Consider the following 22,990-nt stretch of genomic DNA (forward strand, 5'->3'; position numbering starts at 1 on the left):
GCAATCCTGGAGGCTGATGGAGGCAGCAATCCGCTCCCGTCACCAATGTTCGACAACATCTCTCAATTAATTTATCTCTACAAGTGGTCGAAATTATCCACTTTCCTTGTCATAACCTCCTCTTTTTCTTCTATATCTCTCAACATGCTTACGACCTGTTCTCTACCTCCATATTTTTATCAAAGAGGCAAGAAGAATTAAACACGGGCATAGTTTGCCTCCTTTCTTCGACCTCTAATGTCCACCGCTTGCCTATTTTTGCTTCTAGCTTGTTTTCCACCACCGTGAAGTATTTACATGGATAAATTCACCGTCATGTTTCAAGACTCTTCAGAGAGTCCAGTGTACGGAGGAAATCGTGCAAAAGTAAAACTTTTGTTACTCAATTAACTCGTTTATATAACAATACCAATGGTAATCAAGGGTTATTTTCATTTCGCCCCAAAGTTTCAGGTATTACATTAGCATAGAGTATACTGCCCTGCCAAGTACGAACAGAAGTTGGGTCCATGTGAATTTAAGCAGAAAATGACCAAATTAGATGGGACCACGACACTGACTAAACAAAAACAATCATTAAATAGAACTAAACATTAGTTAATTACCAGAATTAAGAAATACAACTTCCCATCCTTCTGCAGCTCTATTCACTTCCAGCAATCTTTTTCTTCAACGCTTCAATATCACTGGCCAATTCCTTTCTGCTAGACTGCAAACGAGTAGCAAAATTGGCATCATGTGGCTCACTCGAGAGGGAACCTCAGGACAAGATGATGCAACGCACTATGCACTCACATGGATTTGTCCCAAATCTCTACACCACAGACATGGTAGAGAATAAAGCATCAGACTTCAAAAGAACCTAATGATGCTTCCATCCGGGTCTAATTTTAAACATGTCATTCCCTGAGCATTTCCATTTCATGCAACACATACTATACCAAATAGTTATGTTATAAATTAAGGCCGGAATATGATAAACATTGCCTTATCATGTAGCTTTCATGCACCGGTACCTATAGAGAACCTCCATTATCCTTTATCTGCTCCACCAACAAGACAATGTCTCCACATAAACTATATTGTCAAGAACACTACGGATACACTGCAAAATCGAGTTGTTTGCCGATACTATCTCACCAGGAGTAAGTGAAAAAATGCTACCAGCAGAGAAATAGAGCATAAATAGCCAAGTTTACCTTAAAGAGCAAATATCTGTAGACAAACCATCCTGTGTATCCAAGACCTAGCAACTCCATGACCTTTGGCAGCTGTAAGCAAACTATATCAGAAGAGCTCTCGCCACTAGGAGACAATCAAATTTGTGGCAATTTCTACAGGCAGCTAATGCTAAATAATCATCCCAAAATTTTACTACTTACTGACCTTTTCTTTTGCTCCGGATGTTACATAGGCACCTTAAATAAGTTCTCAATTGCAAGAACAGAAGAAAGCCAAACCTACCAAAGGGACTGAGTTGATAGCCTCAGCTACAAAAGATGACAGCCAAACAGCAACTGTTGCCCCACTACCATATATGAAGACTGTGGATTTGTCTTCAATAGCATCCCACTGCCAAGTTATCATCTAATGTCAACTTTTTTTTTCAATCAAACAGAGGTAAGTGCCTGGTCGACAAATGCAATATTTTAAGGCCCAAAATCACCATTTTAATTGAAAATATGTGGATGCTGTCATTTGCTCAATATTAAAGAGTTGACTTGGTCAAGTTGACCCTACTTAACTTCAATCACTAGACATCATGATCATGGAGTGCTGCAGTTAGCTTACCTCATGAAATGTTAGCAAGAAATAATTCTTATCCCTTTGGAGAAATTACAAGCCATTTTTTCCATTTGTCAGGAATCGTCAATATATACCAATTAAACGATATGAGACAGAAAAATTACCTCAATGGGCCAAAATCAGGGGAAGAAAATAAATTCACTTGAGACGAATTTTTAATGTTTCTATTGTGCTGTGTGGGTTTTCATAATCCAACATTGCGAAGTAATAGCACCCTAACCTTCTCCTTCAAGTCAGCAAACATCGCTCCAACTTCAACAGGCCTAGTTGTCTGTTCAGAAGAAGCTCTGATCTGGACAGACTTGAACCTGTTGGAATACTCAATGAGAAAGACCTAATTCGATGTGCCAGAAAGGTAAAACTTTTGAAACTTTGATAAACTCATCATCATGCGAAAAAACACAAGTATCTGAACAAATTAGAAGAAAAAAAGTTGTGACGACATAAGTCCATCTATGATTCTGCCAATTTAACCAAATTAACATATGTAGTTCTTCATATTTCTGCTTTAAAAATATGCCTGTTGGAGGAAAGTAAGCAGCTAAACAGTAAGTTAGCGCAGCTTCAAGCTCTGTTGGAGGAAAAAGAACACAATTATGCTGATCAAGGAAGTAAGTCTGTCTGTCTTTTTGGGGTAAACTCTGTCAACTTTTTACCTCAAAACTTATGGGTCTATTGTCTGCACCATTTTCTGATAATATTTTAATTGTTGTGATTGTGCTTGCAACTGGTCATGCTGCATCAGCGATGGATGCTAGCATAGCTCGGAGTAATTCTTCAACTCTGTCAAGTGGTGTGCTTGATGAAAATATTGCATCATCACGAGATAATCAAGACACCCATGATCATGCTGCTCCCAATCCGGGTAATAGAGTGCTGGCCCATGATTTGGTTGATGCTGCAAAAGCCAAAGTCAACTTAGAATCTCTTGCGACACCTTCTGCTCATGTTACAACCTCTCTAAGTGTATGTAGTGATAATAGAAATGGTGGATCCAATCTAATGCTCAAAGATGGTACCATTGGTAAATTTCTAAGCCTAAATTCAAGAAAAATTCAAAACATGTTCACTTATGTGAAGTTTGGTTAGTTGCTAGAAGAATTGCACTCTAAATTGTCTTTGGTCCAAGCTGGCAGATGTTGAAGTGACCCAACAAGGCCAGGAACTGAACTCGATGAGGGAAAGCTAATTTCTTGATCCGGGGTTTCAATTAAATAAAAAGGCTAAAGGAAAAGCCGCTTACTCGGACAATAGACCTCAAAACAAAAGAAGAGACCCGCACTCACACCTTAGTCTCACTCTCAAACAAAAGGAAATGACGATTCAATGAAAGGGACCTTAGACAACTGGACTAGATCGAAAGCCTGGAATGATTCTGGACTAGTGCTGTTGGACAAGTTTGCACAAGTGCTTAATCATCAATGGTAAAACAAAGATATTGGGATAATTTATGGCTGGAAGATCCTCGGGACTATTAGGATGTGTTGCATTTCGTGCAACAGATGAGACCCCAGATTCACGAAACTATCTTCATTCCATTTTTCACCAGAATATCTGCAATGATTGGAATAGTTGCATTACAAAGTTATACTTGGTAAGTAGTTGCTTAATGCATTGATCAGAAACTGGAAGAGAAGTAGAAGGAGAAGAAGAATTCCCTGAGGTGAAAGTAGACTTTCAGGTAATTCTGTCAAGCTGATTGAATGACATCTTTAGGACTAACATATTACACCTTTTATTGGTTAAAGTGTTATCTGGTAGTGACTCCACCCTGCAACGCCATGAACTATAGGAAACATTTTTGGGCCATACAAGTCCAATCACTCGACGCCACTTCTCTGCCTCTGGGAACAATATTGCCAGGGCATCCATGGATGGCACCGTCAGGTTCAAAATGTCAATTTGGCCGATATAAGCTTTTTTCTTTAAGCCATTGCCAGTTTCAAACTTATTTTCTAGTTTGGGTTGATATTCTTCGTTAAAATGGATAAGGTTTTCTCTCCGGCCATCTATGCCCAGATAGAATAGGTAGTGCAAACAAAGGTTTATTGGCATACGAGCAAGCTTCTTATTCAAGAGTATCATCTATTTCTTCTACTATTTGGTTGTCCTATGTTCTTTTACCTCTTTCATGCATTTTTATTCAGAATACGGACCTATGACTCATCAACTTCAACTCCAAGAAATGCAACTATTTACTGTGGGGCAGAGATAATGTCGCTGGACTGGGAGAAACCTTTGCATTTTAGTCCAATATATTGGCTAACCAGCCAATGTTTCTTCAAGAGAAACCTTTCATTAAGACCTTATTTCTTTTTTACTAAAGCTTCTCATAGGAAATGCTGATGGAGAAATTAAGGCATGGAATGCTGACGCAAAAAGAGTTGTCTGTGATCTCAATACAACAGAGGCTTTTCCAAGGTTTTAAAACATGAATTGTGATTTTGTATTTCTTCAGTTCTTGCTTCTTGACATTTGTGTTGTTCTGCAGTATCTTGGATTTGAAATGCAGCCCAGTACAACAATTTTTTTCTGCTGCGGCATCCAAGTATTAATTTTCCCTTAGGACAAGGGAATGCCTTTTTGTTGCATCTTTACAATTGATTCCTTTGTTGGCCATGTATTTAATATAAGTTTTGCACTCCGTATGAGGAATAGTCTGTGCAGTTTTTCCACGATTTAGTTGTTTGCATTTTCTCTGGAAATTTTTTTTAAAGTCTATTTGGTTTAAAATGCTTCCATTTTGATCTTAAAATAGCAGACACGGTTCTGCACATACTAGATATCGTGGATCTTCTCTGTTGCAAATTGTATGTTGGTTAGCAACTTTTGGTGGCTCTGAGATAAAACTCTTCCACAAAAAAGGAGGTTACGCGGTACATTAATTTGACCGCGATTGATGTTGCTATTCTGTGAGTGAACTTTGAGGCTATAGGTGACTTTATATCTCTTGGATGAAGTGTCACTGGTTTAAATACAAGGATATGTTATCAAAAGTAATCTTGTGGAGCGCAGACACTTATGAGGTCCTTTATGTTTGGCATGCTAAAAGTCAGCCATGCTCCTTGCTGCCTAATGCAAATGTGGTATTTCTCTTAGCAGAACTTAAAGATATGACAAAACCTAAGCTAGTGTTTGACAGTGCCTGCATGTTCGTCTGGGGATAGCATCTCTGTCTTTAGCAGATGAAACTTTTTCTGAAAAATTTTCAGAAATCTATTCCATTTCAGGTTGATGCTTTTGCAATGGAGATTATTTTCTATATAGATGCACTTGATAATAGGTATTTTTATCCTTTGTAGGCATGTTTCTGGTCATATTGATGACTTGGCTCTTGCTTCACTAACTGTATGGAACATGAAGACATGGAAAGCAGCGGTATGTGTTTTCCTCGTTCCTGGAACAACCTATGATTGAAGTTACCAATTTATTCATTGTCTTTTGTGACTGGAACAACTGCCTGGTTTTCCTCAAGACAGTCTTTCCTCTTGGTGAAGATCCCCCTGCAATTACTTCTTCGTGCTTTAACCACAACGGGAAGATTCTTGCTGCCTCTGCCACAGATGGAATGATTCACATGCTCGGTATCCTTTTAGTGTCTACAACGGTGATGGCAATGGAATTCGAAGCAAAGACACATTGATCTGTCTTTGCCAGATAGCCTCATCTTCCCCTCCTCCTCCACAGATCCATCGCCTTCGAGGAGGAGAAAAGGGAAGTTCTGAATCTTCACAAGGTGGACCTTGTTATGTGTTGTAGCTTGGATACATTGAAGACATATTGCTTTGGAATTACCATGAATTCATTTCTGCGTGGTTTTGAATTATCATCGTCTCCTGTTTCTCCAATATGTGGCCTGTAGACTAGTAAATGTTAGAAGGGAATGCCTTAACTAGCCATAGACATGTCTGCCGGTCTACAAATTACCGGGTGGCCTGAGTATGATTGTGGTATAAGCTCCCTTCTTTTTGGAGCCGATAAGACAAACTTCTTTAGTTTGGGTAAAGATGGAATGGCAAGTACATTCTCTTGTTACGATTTATAGATGCATACCATGGATGCTTGGAACTTGAGCATCCATTAAGCTCATTCCATCCCATACATTTTTATGTTTAATCATGGTATGAAATATTAAAAAACATGATGGTCTTGCCATTTTAGGTGTCCGAGTGGAGCCTGTAGAAATAGGGTCATGTTCTGTGTGTCAAAGGAAACACTGCCAGTAAAGAGGAATAATCTAGAATCACCCGGGAATCACCACAACTTCCACTACAGGGAAGATCACCCAAGAGAGATCTCTCTTGAATTTTCATAGTGAATAATTGAATCAATCTAGAATTAGAATTGATACACCTAGATTAGGAAAATATACTCTTTCTTTTTATTAATCATTCTTTGTATTATACATTGGTTTCTTTATACAAAGATTCATATAGCTCTCAATATAATAAAACTTTCCTCAAGGCAATATTCAGCTGAAACCTATCTCCATTGAATTTTTCACATGGTAATCAAAGCCTTGATTGTGCAAGCATAGTTTTTTTTGTCTTTCCGATCCAATGGAAAATGAATCTTGTCCTGCTATTGCTTCTTCTGGCAATTCAACACTCAGTTCATCAACACCTGAAACACCCACGGTCCTCCATATTACAGGGAATTCAACTAACACCGTTACTTGTCCTGCAATTGATGTTAAATTTATAGGTGATTACTATGTTGTGTGGAAGGCCCGTTTGCTCCTATTTCTTTGAGCAAATAAACTGCTTTCAGTTGTTGAGGGAACTAAACCCTCTCCACCCAGTTAGATCACTCAAGAAGGGATCGATGAAGCAATTACAATTGTGCCCAATCCTGAATATGATACTTGATACACAAGGGATCAAATTGCTTTGGTATGGATCCTCAACACTACTTCAGATGCCATCGTTGGTTAACTTAGCAATCTTGTAACCTCAGCAGATGCATGGAGATTTCTAGCTGCCTCCTCTACCGCGCGGAACGGCGCAGGGCCACATTTGCGCATGTAGTTGCAAACAATGCACAAAGGAAGTCAGACTGTTATGGAATTTCTCCAGCATGCTACTGCAATTGTTGAACAGCTTGCATCCATCGGTGAAACCATCTCTCCTCATGAGTATCAAACTCATCTTTTTCGAGGTTTAGGAGCTGAATTTCAGAGTCTTGTAGTTGCAAATTTCAGTTCAGAGTCAGTATCAAGTGATGACTCGTGAATCTTTGCATAGGTTATTACTCTCCTATGAAGTATAGTTGGAGCTGATGGAGTTGGCCACAGCACCAACAACAGCCTTTGCTGCTCAAGCCAACAATAGCACTCTCTCACCTGCCCTTAAGCAATAACGGTTTCGTACCACCTGCCGCGGTGACTCAGTTAGGTAAGCACTAGACTTTCATCAATGAGGTCTAGTGTTCGAAGCTCCTGCAACGCAGGAATGCTAGCTTTGAGCCCTTTAGCGACTTACCCGGGGGCACGTGTGTGGTGGCTAGCACATGTCGCCCCTAGTGGTTTATCTCCGGCTGCCGGCCGTGCGAGGTTTCCCTGGTCACAAAAAATAAATAAATAAATAAATAACGGTTTCGCACTCCTCCAGTTGACTGAAACCCACGTGGCTCTAATTCTCAGTTTGGTGGCAGACAGGTGGCGCAAACAATTAATCCAAATTATGGTGGCCCACGACACCAATCATATATGTGCAAGTTACATGTTCGATATATATCCACTCTTGATCGACCCGCCAACATTTTCATCGAAGGGCTCTCCACCTCTTGATTTCGCCTCCTACAAGCCAAGCTTACTGTGTAATCAGTGGCAAGGGTTGTGTCAAAGGAAACACTGCCGGTGAAGAGGAATAATCCAAAATCACCCAAGAATCACTGCTACTTCCTCCCCAAGAGAGATCACCCGATAGATATCTCATAATCACTGCAACTTCCTCTCCAAGGAAGATCACCCAAAAGATATATCTCTTGAATCTTCATAGTGATTAATTGAATCAATCTAGGATTGGAATTGATACACCTAGATTAGGAAAATACACTCTTTTTATTAATCATTCTTTGTATTATACATTGGCTCCTTTGTACAAAGATTCATATAGCTCTCAATATAATAAAACTATCCTCAATGCAATATTTTGCTGAAATCCATCTCTCTTGAATTTTCACACTATGGTCAATCAAGTCAAAGAGGTATCGATTGCAAAACACATATTTACCTTCACAACCATAATATACTTTGATTTGTGAGATTTCATGGATGTCACCCGGAATGTCAAATTGGTCTCTCAATTTAATTTACGCATGGGGTTGATGGCTTCTTGAATCAATTTCCAATAAGAGTGAGGAATTGTCCTCACTGAGGGGGACAATCCTTAACATGCGATCATCCTGCTAACTCATGCCATGTAATTAATCTTACGTAAGTGTGAGCTGTAAAGCTTCGGTAGTAATTATGTGGATCGTGTTGTGCTTGTAGCTCCATTCACTTAAGACATGAAATGGCTCTAGATGCAAATGGAAGGAGATTGTTAGTTACTTCCGGTTCAGCAAGAGCACCTATATACTAGGTAATCTCTCTCTCTCTCTCTCTCTCTCTCTCTCTCTCTCTCTCTCTCTCTCTCTCGCATATGCACACACGCACGCGCACAAAGAAACGATGTAGGAAGCGATGAATGGGGGCTTTTAAGCTGCGTAGTTTCTTTTATTTTACTTCTCGTTAATAGTGCTCTGATCAATGGTTTCAATGTATATTACTTGGAAATGATGTTAGCTCATATCTCATTGCGTTTATTTGGCTTAGATACGAAGTCGGGCAGGTGGTTCGAGAACTCTCCCTCACAGTGCTTCTGTGACGACGGTGGATTGGCACTCAACCTTGCCCATTTTCTCGACTGGATCAGCTGATAATTCCGTGCGCGTGACATCCATATTGTGAAGACCTCTTGTTTGAAAGGTATTAGGTGCTTTGCTCTTCCATTTTCAAGGCGTTCGTTCTTGTGATTGATTGTTGTATGCTTTTAGTTGGATGGATGATCGTCAGATTAATTTTGCTCCTTGATCGGTTTAGCAATTAGTAGTCCCCAACTCATTCTTGTCAGCTATAGAGGTTGTCATAGGCTCAAATGTATCATACTGAAATTTATCTTCAGACCTATAATAAGATTGTAAGATGACCTTTGATATGATAGATTCAGATTGTTATCACGATTTCTTGTCTGCATCTGTCATTTGTTTTTTTTTTTACTTTTTCCCTCTTCACATCCATTTACAAAAGTGGAATGGAAATTTGTCCACTCTTTATTTTGAGTCAATGCGTTTCCCTTTTTTATCGAATAAATTCGGTAATCAATCAACTTATGGCTTCGGAGTTAATATCATGGAAATTGTTTAGGCTATGAGTTTCTCCTCCAAATTTCAGCCAGTTCTATTGAAACTGGCCTGGAACGCTTGTTTAATTAATAAATTAAACCCGATAAGGCAGATGATGCCCTTCACGCTAGTGCACAAAACTGTACCAAGATCACTTCAACTCGGAAGGAGCTCAGGTGACTAGATTGTGGTCATGAGGATGATTGGCTCAAGTTGCAACAACAGCGGGAATGGAGATTCTTTAAGGAAAAAGGACAAGCGGACAAATCAAGGAAGAGTAATGGGTTGAGTCTAAAACCTGCTTCGGTGACTTGTAATCTAGCGGTCATCGGCGCCCTCTTCATGTGCTTTCGATTCTTACAGCTTTCTCAGGTTTTTCCGATTTCTGTTGCCGAGTTTTGTGAGAATCTTAACTTACTTTCGCAAAGTTTATTGATCAAATCAGCATCATGTCATTTGCCTCCCTTGTGATTTCCTCAGTTGGTGCTGGCTACATCCCATCCATAGGAGATGCCCCGTTGGTCTTGATGTGCTGATCATCATGACAAGACGGGCGATAGCTGATTTTTGCACCTTTGACAGGTCGTTTTCACTGCATAGAGAAATTTATGCATTTTAGAGGACTCCCAGAACATGACAACCATTGTGAGGCTATATATTGCTGGTTGTTGCTGGGGGTTAAGAAAATTTTAGTTGATTTAGCTTCGGGGGAGAAATTGATCCTGGATTGAGTTTGGCCGTGGTGAATTGTTGTACCCGGGTTCTCCCCAACACAAACTAATCATTACACGTAGCATATGATAATTAATGATTGCTTTAAATGGACGGTAATATTTGTACTCTCAATGCACCTAAGGTGATATAGCTAATCGTTGAGAACACATTCACTTATTGGTGGCATTGTTTAAGACAAGCTTTGCCCTTTCATCCTATCCTATTAGCGTTGTTGGCTTCTGCTTCTCCGGTGTAATCACGCCTTGATCATTCTATTTGTGATTTCCTCTTATCTTTTTAGAACGGGCATTAAAGTGATGAAAATTCGGTACGAGGCCTAAAAATGTCACTTTTAATCACATCATCGAGTCTCCAATCCTCTTTGGCTGGCTTCATCTCAGCATCAACCAACACCGTATAACAATGTCCAATTGATGGATGAAAGTTTCCTACAACACGTTATCAAATAAAGTCCTTGATATTTTTTGGGATGTTGTGTTCGTTAGCTTGAACTGGGCTTAGGGCATCCTATTAGAATCAATTTTCCAATCCCGTTACGAGTATGACGCAAATGTGAGGAGTGTTACATTTGAGAGGTATATGCCGAGCATTGTTCCAATTGAAAATGACCTGTGGAAAGTTTGGACCAAATACATGAACCCAGCTAACCTTACCCCAGACTCCATGGTATCATGATCACGACGCTGTCGGACCAGTACGATAAAATTGTCTTTTCTTCCCCCCAGTAATGTCATCATGGAAGAGAAATTTCCACAGCCCACCTATCTCCAAAGGAAAGAAAACAAAAAAACACTGTTCTGGTCAGAGATCTGAAGTCACAGGATGCTTCTCCTATAAAAATTAACCTCCCCACACGCCAGCAGTCCAACTTCAAACCCACGTATTCAGACTGATAAAACCAGCCAGGAATGCCAAGCCCACCTCCATCCACACCATCCCTCTCCCTTCTCTTACTTCTCTTCACCTCATCTCTCATCGGAGCCTCTCATGGCGGCGGGATTGCCATTTACTGGGGCCAAAACGGTAACGAAGGTACCCTCGCCAGTACATGTGCCACCGGCAAATACGCCTACGTAAACCTCGCATTCCTCTACAAGTTCGGCAGTGGCCAGACCCCGCAAATCAACCTTGCAGGCCACTGTGAGCCCACCTCAGGTGGCTGCACCAGCATAAGCAACGGCATTCGGAGCTGCCAGAATCAGGGCATCAAGGTGATGCTCTCACTAGGCGGCGGTGCTGGGAGCTACTCGTTGGCATCTCAGGCCGATGCGAGGAACGTAGCGGACTATCTTTGGAACAATTTCTTGGGTGGCACATCAAGTTCTCGTCCACTAGGAGATGCAGTCTTGGACGGCATCGATTTCGATATTGAACTTGGGTCTACCAACTATTGGGATGATCTTGCCCGTTATTTATCAGACTATAGCAAGCAAGGGAAAAAGGTGTACTTAACGGCAGCTCCTCAGTGCCCATATCCCGATAGTCATTTGGGGGCTGCACTTAACACCGGTCTTTTCGACTACGTCTGGGTACAGTTTTACAATAACCCTCCATGTCAATACAGCTCGGGGGATATTAGCAAGCTCACAAGTTCTTGGAGCAACTGGGTTGCTTCCACAAACGCCGAGAAGATGTTCTTAGGCCTGCCGGCGTCCACGGAAGCAGCAGGAAGTGGGTATGTTCCACCAAACGTCTTGACTTCTCAGATACTTCCCGTCATAAAGAAGTCAGCAAAATACGGAGGCGTAATGCTGTGGTCAAAGTACTATGATGATAAGAATGGTTACAGTGACTCCATTAAGAGTAGTGTATGAGCTGGATCTTCATGCATGAGAGGAATAGTCTCATCTCTAGAATTAAATAAAGCTGTTGGCAAGCGGTATGTCCAGTACAGTAAGGCTCAGGCCATTAAGTAATGTGGGAATATAAATTTCTGGGAAAAGTTCACTCTTTATGAACTTTATCTTCCAGGATAGTCTGTATCGAAAAACTTATCTCTTCCTCAATTTGTTCTATGTTTCCTGCATGTTACGTTTAAAAGTGGCCTCAACTAGCTCAGAAAAACCAGTACCTCATTAGCTAGCCTGGGCAATCCTGGAGGCTGATGGAGGCAGCAATCCGCTCCCGTCACCAATGTTCGACAAAATCTCTCAATAAGTCTATCTCTAAACGTGGTCGAAATTATCCACATTCCTCGTCATAACCTCATATTTGCCATTGTTAACCAGTTCAAGTAACACAATACAGCTATACTGTAATCTCATGGCTTCTAGCTTGTTTTCCACCAATGTGAAGTATTTACATGGATAAATTCACCGTCATGTTTCAAGACTCTTTCGAGAGTCTAGTGAACGGAGGAAAGCGTGCCAAAGTGAAACTTTTGATAACCAATTAACTCGTTTGTATAACAATACCAATGGTAATCAAGGGTTATTTTCATTTCACCCCAAAGTTTTGGGTATTACATTAGCATAGAGTATACTGCACTACAAAGTACAAACAGAGGTTGGGTCCATGTGAATTTAAGAAGAAAATGACAGAATTAGATAGGACCATGACACTGACTACCCAAAAACAATCATTACAATAGAACTAAACTTTAGTTAATTACCAGAATTAAGAAATACAACTTCCCATCCTTCTGCAGCTTTATATACTTCCAGCAATCTTTTTCTTCAACGCTTCAATATCACTGGCCAATTCCTTTCTGCTTGACTGCAAACGAGTAGCAGAAATTGGCATCATGTGGCTCACTCGAGAGGGAACCTCAGGACAAGATGATGCAACGCGCTATGCACTCACATGGATTTGTCCCAAATCTCTCCACCACAGACACGGTAGAGAATAAACCATCAGACTTCAAAAGAACCTAATGATGCTTCCGTCCGGGTCTAATTTTAAACATGTCATTCCCAGAGCATTTCCATTTCATGCAATACATACTATACCAAATAGTTATGTTATAAATTAAGGCCGGAATATTGTAAACATGGCCTTAGCATGTAGCTTTCATGCACCGGTACCTATAGAGAACCTCCATTATCCTTTATCTGCTCCACCAACAAGACAATGTCTCCACATAAACTATATTGTCAAGAACACTACGGATACACTGCAAAATCGAGTCGTTTGCCAATACTATCTCACCAGGAGTAAGTGAAAAAATGCTACCAGCAGAGAAATAGAGCATAAATAGCCAACTTTACCTTAAAGAGCAAATATCTGTAGACAAACCATCCTGTATATCCAAGACCTACCAACTCCATGACCTTTGGCAGCTGTAAGCAAACTATGTCATAAGAGCTCTCGCCATTAGGAGACAATCAAATTTGTGGCAATTTCTACAGGTGACCAAAGCTAAAGGATCATCCCAAAATTTTAATACTTAAGGACCTTTTCTTTTGCTCAGGATGTTACATAGGCACCTTAAATAAGTTCTCAATTGCAAGAACAGAAGAAAACCAAACCTACCAAAGGGACCGAGTTGATAGCCTCAACTACAATGGATGACAGCCAAACAGCAACTATTGCTCCACCACCATATAGGAAGACTGTGGATTTGTCTTCAATAGCATCCCACTGTCAAGTTATCGTCTAATGTCAACGTTTTTTTATCAAACAGAGGGAAGTGTCTGGACGACAAGTGCAATATTTTAAGGCCCAAAATCACTCTTTTAATTGAAAATATGTGGATGCTGTCATTTGCTCAATATTTAAGAGTCGACTAGGTCAAGTTGACCCAACTTAACTTCAATAACTAGAAATCATGATCACGGAGTGTTGCAGTTAGCTTATCTCATGAAATGTTAGCAAGAAATAATGCTTATCCCTTTGGATAAATTACAAGTCATTTTTTCCCTTTGTCAGGAACCATCGATATATACCAATTAAACAATATCAGACAAATATGACCAAAAAAAAACAATATCAGACAAAAAAATTACCTCAATGGGCTAAAATCAGGGGAAGAAAATAAATTCACTTGAGACGACTTTTTGATGTTTCTATTGTGCTGTGTGGGTTTTCATAATCTAACACTGCAGAATAATAGCACCCTAACCTTCTCCTTCAAGTCAGCAAACATCTCTCCAACTTCAACAGGACTAGATGTATCTTCAGAAGAAGCTTTGATCTGGACAGACTTGAACCTGTTGGAATCTTCAATGAGAGAGAGACTGTTAATTCAATGCGCCAGAAAGGTAACACTTTTGGAACTTCGATAAACTCATCATCACGGGGCAAAACACAAGTGTCCGAATAATTTGGAAGGAAAAAACTTGTGATGACATAAGGTCATCTATGATTCTGCCAATTTAACCAGATTAACATATGTAGGTCCTCATATTTCTGCTTTAGAAAAATGCCTACTGATGGCAGAGGATGGTCAAGGCAGCAAAAACTACTTATTAGTCAGTGAAATTCCAAAACTCCCAACACACCAAAGTAGCCGAGGAAGAACAAGTATTTTGTCTTCAGAGCAATCAAGGGCTCTTCTTTCACCTCTGATGCAGTCAATGCATATCAAATTGATTGCACTGATGGAATGAAGATAGTGATTTTTGCTCGTTACATGGACATGGAAGTCAGCTGATGCAAGGATTAATGCATTGCTCTGGTCCCCTCAACATTGCTAATGTCACAACCAATAACTCCATCCACAAAGCCCCAGCTAATGCTTCTTTGTCCCTGTGTATGAATTAAACTGAACCGCGGAACCCATATAGCAGAAGATTCCCAGGCAAAAACACTAAGAAGGCAGAATGACATTATTCGTCCGCCGTTTCCATGGATTCAATTTAAGCCTCAAAGATTGACCAGTCACTTAAAATGTAAATAACCAGTTGTACTTGAAGCGAAAAGAAAGTCTTAAACCCGAACTAAAATTAAGTAGCAAGATAACTGCCCCAGCTAGCAACAAATCCAGCTAAATTTCGTTTCTCCATTCCAAAGCAAACAAACCAAGATTCGCTTTCCTTGTATCGCTGAATTTGTCTTTTCTACAATTAAATATGAACCAAACGTAGTCAAACAGAGCTGATCGACACCGAAATTTTGTCGCCTACCACAACACTCGGCTTCAAAACCGACGAAAACTCTAACACGACCCAAACCAAGCTCGAACAAGAACCGAAAATGAACATAGAAAAAGGTACGAGGAACTCCGGTGGAGACAAATGGGTTCTTCAAGATTCCACACTTTCTCAGCAACCACAGAGATCATTACAGGAATCTTAACAGAATCTGGTGGGTTTCAGTGTGCCCAGAGAAAGAGAGAGAGAGAGAACCACCTGAGACAAGTCTAAACGACGAGCACGACAGACGGGGTGACGGGCAGGGCAACACGCAGCGGCGGCGCGAAGGCGACGTCAGGGAGAAGCGTCGCGTCGACGCGGTCGGCGACGGCGAACCCGAACCTCCTGCAGCTGCATAAGCTGCTTCCATTGCAACACCTCCCCTCCGTCCAGAAAATTTGCTGACTCAGAAGTCAACCCGAGCGTTGAACCTCCGCACTGAACTGATAAGATACAGGCTTGACGTACGACCAACTCCCTGAATTTTTTTTAATTCATTTAATATAATTCATGTGTTATTTTGTCTAACCCTTAAATTTTTAAGGCATGCTCAAGTTGTTAATTTAAGTTCGGAGACGATATTAAATTTTTTAACGTAGTTCATTGATTATATTAAGTATTTATCAAAATTTTAAAAATTATATTGAACAAATTAAAAATTTCAGAAATTATATGTAGATCAAATGAAAATTCACGATAGCGGTGTCAACCGAATTCCGTCAGTTTGCATAAAGGGAAAACTGGTTTTATTTGCTCAAATTAAAGTTCTTGCATTCTTCTTGGGATTCAATAAGTGGGAATATCTATGTCCTCGGTAATTCATGCTGTTATTTTTTTTAAAAGACTCGGCCGAATTTTTAAACTATAAATTGAAGATAAGAATAGAGAAAAGAACCGGTAACATGCAGGCTAAAGGGGGGAAAGGGTGGAATGAAAATGATGAAAATAAACATATTAACTCCATTTTAAAATGCAAAATTTTTTAGTATTTCCTCTAATTACACCAGACTTTTTCCCCCACCGACTCATTCTAACCGCGACTCTAATGGTAGTTAACATACATTCAGAACATGCAAAAACAGCTCCAACTCACCCTCTTGGAGTATATATCAAATCTATGATCCGAATTTTTAGAAGGGTCTGGCAATGCAACGTATAGAATCAACAAATATATCTTCTGCGAGCAGTTAATGTTCCATAAACAAAGAAAATCAATCACAATGTACAAGTTCAGCAGTCATATTCCAGTAGAACTACAAGATCGTTTGTATCAAAGCTCAGCAATATAATTAGTTGAATCAGCTTTTGAAACAAGTCATTGTACAGAAGCTAAGAAGATCGGTTGTGATGTACAAGTTTTTCAGGGTCACAGCTGCAATGTGCTCTATGTTGACTGTGATGTGAATGAAGAATAAGGAAGCTGTTACTAGTCAGGCCAGGCAACGAGATTTTGCAATGGCTTGTGTTAGTTGTCAGTCAGAAAATAGAGCCTTCGAAACAGAACCATGCTTTGATGAAGGATCTTGCTTATTCTTGCCACTGTTGGCTCGCAGGCAGGAGCGTTTGTTGTCAGTCATCGGAGTCTCAAAAACCATGTCACAGGTTGTCCTGGTTCGATCTTTCTTCTTCAGTAGCTTTCTCCTAGGATCGGACTGGTTCTTCATTCCCCCAGGCTGCTTTGGAGCCCAGACTCTTTGGAGATCGGGTACCCAGCTTGTGAATGATGCGAATCTCCGAGCCCTCTCTCTTCTTTCCTGAGCTTCATTTAATCTGCGGAGATGCTCCTCGCGATTTGCTCTGGCATTGTTGCCTTGCCATTGTTCATCTAATTCATTTTCTGCTGAAACCGATCTATCAGACTGGATATTTTTGTCCATTTTATCTTCATCTGTGCATTTACTGCTGTCTTGACTATTGAGTTGCAAATTGGGCAACTCATCTTCCTCGTCATGGAATAACAGCAAATCCATTTTTGAATAGATGCGCTGGACCACCTCCTCTAGATCAGTAAAATATCTGAAACTCACAGAAGGAGAAAAAAGTAAGAGTGCTGGATATTTCCTTAGCCCAATATGTGAAGTAGAAGCTGTTGATGGTTAAGCTGGTACAATTTTGCTTATGAATATAAGAGAAAAACTACATGTGTAGTTTGGCTTGAACCTGACTTATGATTATCCAATACTTCTATTAAACAGAGTTAACTGCCCCAGAAATAGACCTGACTGCACAAGCACCCCTTCAGAAGTACTTCTATATATATATTTTGGTCACACACAATTTATATTTCACACCACACAAATCCTTTCTTAGCGTGTGGATAGAAAGATATTATGCCAATGTCCATGCAGTTTTGGGGGAAAAAAGAAGCAGGTCGCAAGTCACGAACATGTTGCCATGCCATGGTACTGCATATCAATAGCAGAAATTTCCTACCGTTAAGTGTTACCAATATGATATACCTGCTCTTGATGATCTTTCCCACATAATTATGAAGGCTCCAATCGCCAAAAAGCCACCCTCCATTTGGCATTGGATGCACTCCAAAACAGGCATATTTGCTTCACAAACTTTAGCTTCACCGACTCCTTAAATATAGTTGCTATTTGCAAGCGCAATATTTCCATTCGGAAAAATATCTGCAATTCGTATCTGTTGCTTATTAAGGAAAAGGAAAAGAAAAGACATCGACAAAAACCATCTAGGGCTGATGTAAAGCTGCAATATGATGAGCCCAGATGGAAAAGAAGTATATTAGTAAAGGATACTCTCTAATGACACACGCTGAAGCAGTCGAGTCTGACTTTGGACAGGATTGATCCCTGGTTTTGTTCCTTTCACTTAGGTCCTTTGGATCCAAAAGCACAAGTTTCATCAACTCAGCAGCAACCCTGCTGCAACTAGCGTCATCTGCATTAGCTGAAGGGGACTGATTCACTGCAGCCAGTTCAGATTCAAAATTCTGGTATATATATAATGTGCAGGATTTCACAAGCCGTTCTGCCAAAGCCCCCAAGTCTACCCCTTCAGATTCAATTCCTTGACGGGTCTTGCTGGGTATGCTACTGAGGAAATCTTCTGGACTTACCATATCATTTCCACATGCAACTTCATCCTGTACTCTAGAAACTGCAGTCAAAGAATCCTCTCCGCAGGAGGCACATGCAGAGATTGGCTGTTCATTCACTTCTGGCGTGTCTGCTTGTCTGTTCTCCATTTCTATTGGCATGTGAACTTGGGGCTCGGATCCATCTGACTTAAGGCCAGGTTGGATAGCTCTTTGAGCCTGTTTCATCCAGCATTTCAAAAACTTTAACTTCTTGGACTTACCAGTTTCCCTGGAAAAATATAAGTCCTCCAATTTCATTTCTAAACCTTCAAAAGCACTTTTACAGAAGGCAGGCCAAGTAAGGTTCTGAAGTAAATGCAAGTTCTCTCTGTTCTTTTTCCTTTTACTATCACCAAGTTCGATCTGCTTCTTTGTGGACAAAGATTCACACTGAAAGTCATTAGACCCAATTGTGTCTAGCATATCTGGACTGGACCTAAGCACGTTGCTATCATGCTTCCCAGCAAACGGCAATGGATTCACTGCTTCCATGTTTGGGGAAGAAGCAATCTTTGGAAGGAACAACAGAGCAGAAGATACGGTGAATGGTTTAAGAATCCCAATGCGTGAATCTCCTCTCCCATTCTTAAGCGACACTGAAGCCCAAAAACCCTCCCTGCACATAAAACTCAAGAAAATTTCCCATGTAGGAGGGGTTCTATTCACTTGCTCGCCTGACTCTTTCGCTAGTATTTTAAGCACCTTATCTCCCAAAAAGTCACTGCTGCTACCAGAAGTCTGATCCATCCTATGTTTCCTCGAGTGTTCACAAACAAGAATCGGTTCAGAAAATTGCCCGTCGAGCTTAGCAAACTTATCCTGCTTTTGTACTGTCTTGACATTTATCATCGTGATGCCATCAATGAACTGTTCCATATATTTGCTCTTTCCTTCATGAAGCCCAGATCGCAAACTTTTAGATGCTGGACTCAACAATACTTCTTTACCTTCATACCTATGCACCGTTTTCAACTTAACCAATTCTAGCTCGCAGCATTTGCATTCCAATGGCTTTCCGTTCACATCTAAAATCTCAAGGCCCAAAGTGGCACGATTCCTATTAACACGATTCTGAATGTCAACGTATCTCGACAAGACGGCAATTCTAGGATAAATCAATTCAAAGGGCACAAGAGCAGAACCCAACACAATCGATTTAGTCGAGCAAAACCCCCACCCTATTCTCCTAATCGCATCCTTGAAAGCCACAAACCATTCTGAATCTTCGTCCCCAACCTCTTCCACTTCACATTCCGATTCGCAGTTCACATCAACCCAGCTGAAATGAATATCTTTACTAACGAATGCATCGTTCACGTTCTTAAAAACCCGTGAAACTTATCGCACAACCAATCCGCACTGCTCATCCCCTCACCTCCCACCTCCACTCCCAAGAATTCACAACCCGATTTCCTATCTCTACACGCGGGCGACAACATAACGACCAAATTAGACCTAACACCGAAATCACCACGCGAAGCCGTACCCGAACCTTCCTCGTCGGCCACGAGGTCCCAGGCGTAGTCGTGCAGGAGCTGGCGCATCGAGGCCGCGACATTCCCCTCCCTTCGCGGCGGCGGCGGCGGCGGCGCATCGGAGGTCGGCGGCGGACCCGCGAGGCCGCTGGAGAGGGAGGCGAGGGAGTCGGCGAGAGAGCGGAGGGTGGCGGCGGGGCCGTCGAAGGAGAGGTGGAGGGGGAATTGGGGATCCTGGAGGAGGAAAGGATCGGGAGAGGGAGGAGAAGAAGAACTTGAAGGAGGAGAGGGCGGAGGAAGTGGAGAGGGGGAGCGAGAGGAGGGCCCGGGCGGAGGAGAGGACGGAGGAGAGGTAGGGAGGCGGCGGCGAGGCACGGCTGCGGAGGAGCGGGTCGAGGTCGACGAGGAGGACGACGCGCCGGGTTCGGGAGAGGTCGGTGATCGGATCGGTCGCCATAGAAAGGAGGGAGCGCGGGGGTGTTTTTCTGCGGATTGAACTTGAAGCAGAGTGCGAGGGAGGGAGGGAGAGGTTTTATTTTATTTTTTATTTTTTATTTGAAGGCGGTGTGGAGTGGCGGGAAATAAGAGGAGCGGCGGGCAAATTTTTTTTTGTCTGCGGAGCTCGGTCCCACTAAAAAGTCAAAGTTGGTGATTTCTAGGAAAATTACATATGGTTTTTATACTTTGAATTTGTTTAGCGTAATTTCTAAATTTTATTCCTAATAATATTTTCCATTGATATTTCGATTTTTCGATATGATATCTAGACTTTTCTCACATGTTCAATTTATTCCCTAAACTATATAAAATTTCAATATTGTCCATAAATTTAAATTAATAGAAGAATAATTTACAGATCAAATTGAACAACTTAAAAAAATTATGGGACTACATTGTATATTGAAATAAATTTTAGAACAAATTAAAATTTCATTGAACACATTGTATATTAAATCAAAAATTGCTGACTACTTATCTTGTTTTCTCAAAAATTTGGCCAATCTTTAGCCCAATGGATAGAGATCGTTTGCACCTTCAAATTAATAATCTTGGCGTCCCTTTCTCATGAAAATGTGATAATGCCCAACCTAGCTAACAAATCGGGGTGCCCACTTAAATATTCTCAAAACCAATTGAAAATCAAATCACCGAAACTCTAGGCAAGATGCTAAAACGAGTTTACAATGACAAGTAATTATATATTTTTAATACGGAGATTTGCTTAGAGGTGTATAAATGATATATGCAAAAGAAAAAAAAAATTCAAGTGGTTATTAAGTCCAAAACGAGGTGTCCTTGTGGGTTTTTCTAGAGATAATTAAGTTTTTCATATTATGGATGATTAGTTGTGGAGCAAATCGCGTTTTCCCTTAGAATCAGAAATTGGACCATACGGTTGTTGATTCCTCATTTGTAAATTGGAAAACAAACTTATCCACTTTTGGATCGAACAGGTTTGATTTTTTTAAATGTTTGATTTTTTTTCCAAATGTTTTTACATATATTGAATTTTATTTAAGCGTAGGGTGAAATTATTTATCATAGGAAACTTATTAGTAAGAAAAGAGTTACTCCCACAAATGATATGTAACTCTTGCCCTTGATAAAAAAAAATAAAGAAAAATAATATACGTTGTTGGGCCGACTCGGTTTGGTTTCCAAGTTCCAAAATTTTGGAACTCAAAATTAGACTGATTCCTATGAGAACCGCCCATAACTAGCTAGTCCAGTTCAATTCTTGGGTTGGACTAAGACCGTTGCATATTTCTAGTCCATATCAATATCACGTGCTACCTAAGGAAAATATTAAAAAATCTTGGAAAAATGACGTGCAACGTGCCATTTTTTTTTTCTTTAACATGTTGCACTTTGTACCCCCCCCTCGAAAGTCACGTGCGCACGTGCCAGTCCTTCCTTTTAAAGCGACTGGGGTCTCTGTCAAGGAGTAGAAAGAGGATGGTGGATCAAAAATTGGGCCGGAGCCCAGTTTTCCCGGCCCGAGCCCACCCATTTCATTTCGAAAAGTTCTCGCTCCCCACTCTCCTCGCACGTGAGCCCACCCCGAAACAGAAGCCAGAACACTCTCTCGAAATATAGACGAAGAAGATAACGAGTTCCTGCTTCTCCCGACTCAGTTCCCAACCCGAGTCGCTCGCGGTCGCCCCCGCCACTCCCCAACCTCCGCACCTCCACGGCCGAGCTCACGGCGGATCCGGCACAAGCCCAGCCCCGAACCTCCGAGGACGATGATCGCGCTCTCGCCTTCGAAGCTCGCTCCGGCTCCCGCCAATCCCTCCACGAGCTCCTCCTCCTCCCCTCCGTCGGCTTCCTTCTTCCCCAATTCGCGCAAACCCGCCCCGCCGCCGCGCCTGCATGTCCGCACCAGGAAGCTCCGCGCCCTGACGGGGACCTTCTCGAAATCGTCGCCGGAGGAGGACGAGTGGCTGAAGCGCCTCCCGGACAAGACCAAGCCGCTCTACTCCCACAGCTTGCCCTGCATCGAGGCCTGGCTGAGAAACCTGGGGTTCTTTCACTGCCTTCAATTTAGTCCCTAAACTATATAAAATTTCAATATTATCCATAAATTTAGATTAATAAAATAATAATATTAAAATTTTTATATAACTTAAAGATTAAATTGAATATGTACCAAAGACTGACCAAAAAAAGAATATGTACCAAAGAAATTTAGATATCAAATTGAACAAATAAAAAAATTAAGGACCACATTGTATATTAAAATAAATTAAAAAATTACGGGCGGAGGATATTTGTCGTACAGTTGCTGGGAGTAGTCATGACTCATGAGTACACATAGTGTAAATCGTTCTGCAGATAACATCAACAAAGGCAATAACAAGTGTCGACAAAAGATACGATCATGCAGCTCGACGAGCAGCCATGCGTGGAAAAGGAGAAGATAAGAGGGGCTAACGTGTAGAGCATGATGTAGTCCTCCGAGCTGAATTGGGTCTCCTCGAGCCCCTCGAGGGGGTTCTTCAGCTTCGCGATGCCCTTCTGCATGAAATCCCATCCTCGCTTTTGGTTGATGGTCTTCCTGTCTTTCATCCTTGTAGAGCCACAACTCAACTCTCAAATTCCTCTGCAGGAAGAAGAACAAATCCCAAGGAGAAGCCACCTCGTCCCACCACATCCACCCAAGCGTTTCCTTCCTAACGCCAGCACAAGAGACGCGAAACGGGAAGCCTCCCCCCGCCGGCCCACCGCCACCACTGCACCAAACCAAGCAAACGACTCCCAGACGCAGCGGCGGCAACCGCCGAACAGATCACGGCCGCGACCGAAACAGAACTCGCGCAGCAGCGAGAACGGCGGCAACCCTAAGAAGCGGCGGCTGGGGCTCCGCCGGCGCGGCCGAATCCAAAAGGAGGCAAAAGAAGCGCGGAAGA

The 22,990-nt window shown here is 41.5% G+C and overlaps 5 protein-coding genes across 5 annotated transcripts; 2 read left to right on the forward strand and 3 right to left on the reverse strand.

Moving 5' to 3' along the window:
* Window positions 1-643: 643 nt before the first annotated feature.
* LOC104426985 (protein CURVATURE THYLAKOID 1A, chloroplastic-like) lies at window positions 644-2,548 on the reverse strand. The gene is made up of 5 exons (XM_039300150.1): window positions 2,492-2,548; window positions 2,027-2,140; window positions 1,465-1,572; window positions 1,200-1,271; window positions 644-709 (listed from the first exon to the last, which is right to left on the reverse strand). The coding sequence occupies exons 1-5, from the start codon at window positions 2,546-2,548 to the stop codon at window positions 644-646; spliced, it is 417 nt and encodes a 138-aa protein (XP_039156084.1).
* Window positions 2,549-2,553: 5 nt separating this feature from the next.
* Window positions 2,554-7,037, forward strand: LOC120287368 (WD repeat-containing protein 91 homolog). The gene is made up of 10 exons (XM_039300151.1): window positions 2,554-2,830; window positions 3,429-3,487; window positions 3,599-3,693; window positions 3,954-4,048; window positions 4,128-4,227; window positions 4,298-4,354; window positions 5,109-5,184; window positions 5,282-5,390; window positions 5,709-5,821; window positions 6,906-7,037. Exons 1-10 carry the CDS (start codon window positions 2,554-2,556, stop codon window positions 7,035-7,037), a joined length of 1,113 nt encoding a protein of 370 aa, XP_039156085.1.
* Window positions 7,038-10,712: 3,675 nt separating this feature from the next.
* On the forward strand, window positions 10,713-11,953 carry LOC104424459 (hevamine-A). Its single transcript, XM_010036891.3, has one exon. The coding sequence runs from the start codon at window positions 10,836-10,838 to the stop codon at window positions 11,739-11,741; it is 906 nt and encodes a 301-aa protein (XP_010035193.2). The 5' UTR covers window positions 10,713-10,835; the 3' UTR covers window positions 11,742-11,953.
* A 391-nt stretch (window positions 11,954-12,344) lies between these two features.
* Window positions 12,345-15,436, reverse strand: LOC104426988 (protein CURVATURE THYLAKOID 1A, chloroplastic). Its single transcript, XM_010040150.3, has 5 exons — window positions 15,216-15,436; window positions 13,988-14,085; window positions 13,399-13,506; window positions 13,134-13,205; window positions 12,345-12,642 (listed from the first exon to the last, which is right to left on the reverse strand). The coding sequence occupies exons 1-5, from the start codon at window positions 15,367-15,369 to the stop codon at window positions 12,577-12,579; spliced, it is 498 nt and encodes a 165-aa protein (XP_010038452.3). The 5' UTR covers window positions 15,370-15,436; the 3' UTR covers window positions 12,345-12,576.
* A 759-nt stretch (window positions 15,437-16,195) lies between these two features.
* On the reverse strand, window positions 16,196-20,037 carry LOC104424460. Its single transcript, XM_039300152.1, is given in 7 exon segments — window positions 16,196-17,015; window positions 17,459-17,510; window positions 17,513-17,542; window positions 17,545-17,648; window positions 17,765-19,425; window positions 19,481-19,833; window positions 19,836-20,037. Coding segments are annotated over 7 exon segments (2,946 nt in total). The 3' UTR covers window positions 16,196-16,471.
* Between the last annotated feature and the right edge of the window lie 2,953 nt (window positions 20,038-22,990).

Source organism: Eucalyptus grandis, chromosome 8, assembly GCF_016545825.1.
Source record: "Eucalyptus grandis isolate ANBG69807.140 chromosome 8, ASM1654582v1, whole genome shotgun sequence".
Taxonomy (NCBI): Eukaryota; Viridiplantae; Streptophyta; class Magnoliopsida; order Myrtales; family Myrtaceae; genus Eucalyptus; species Eucalyptus grandis.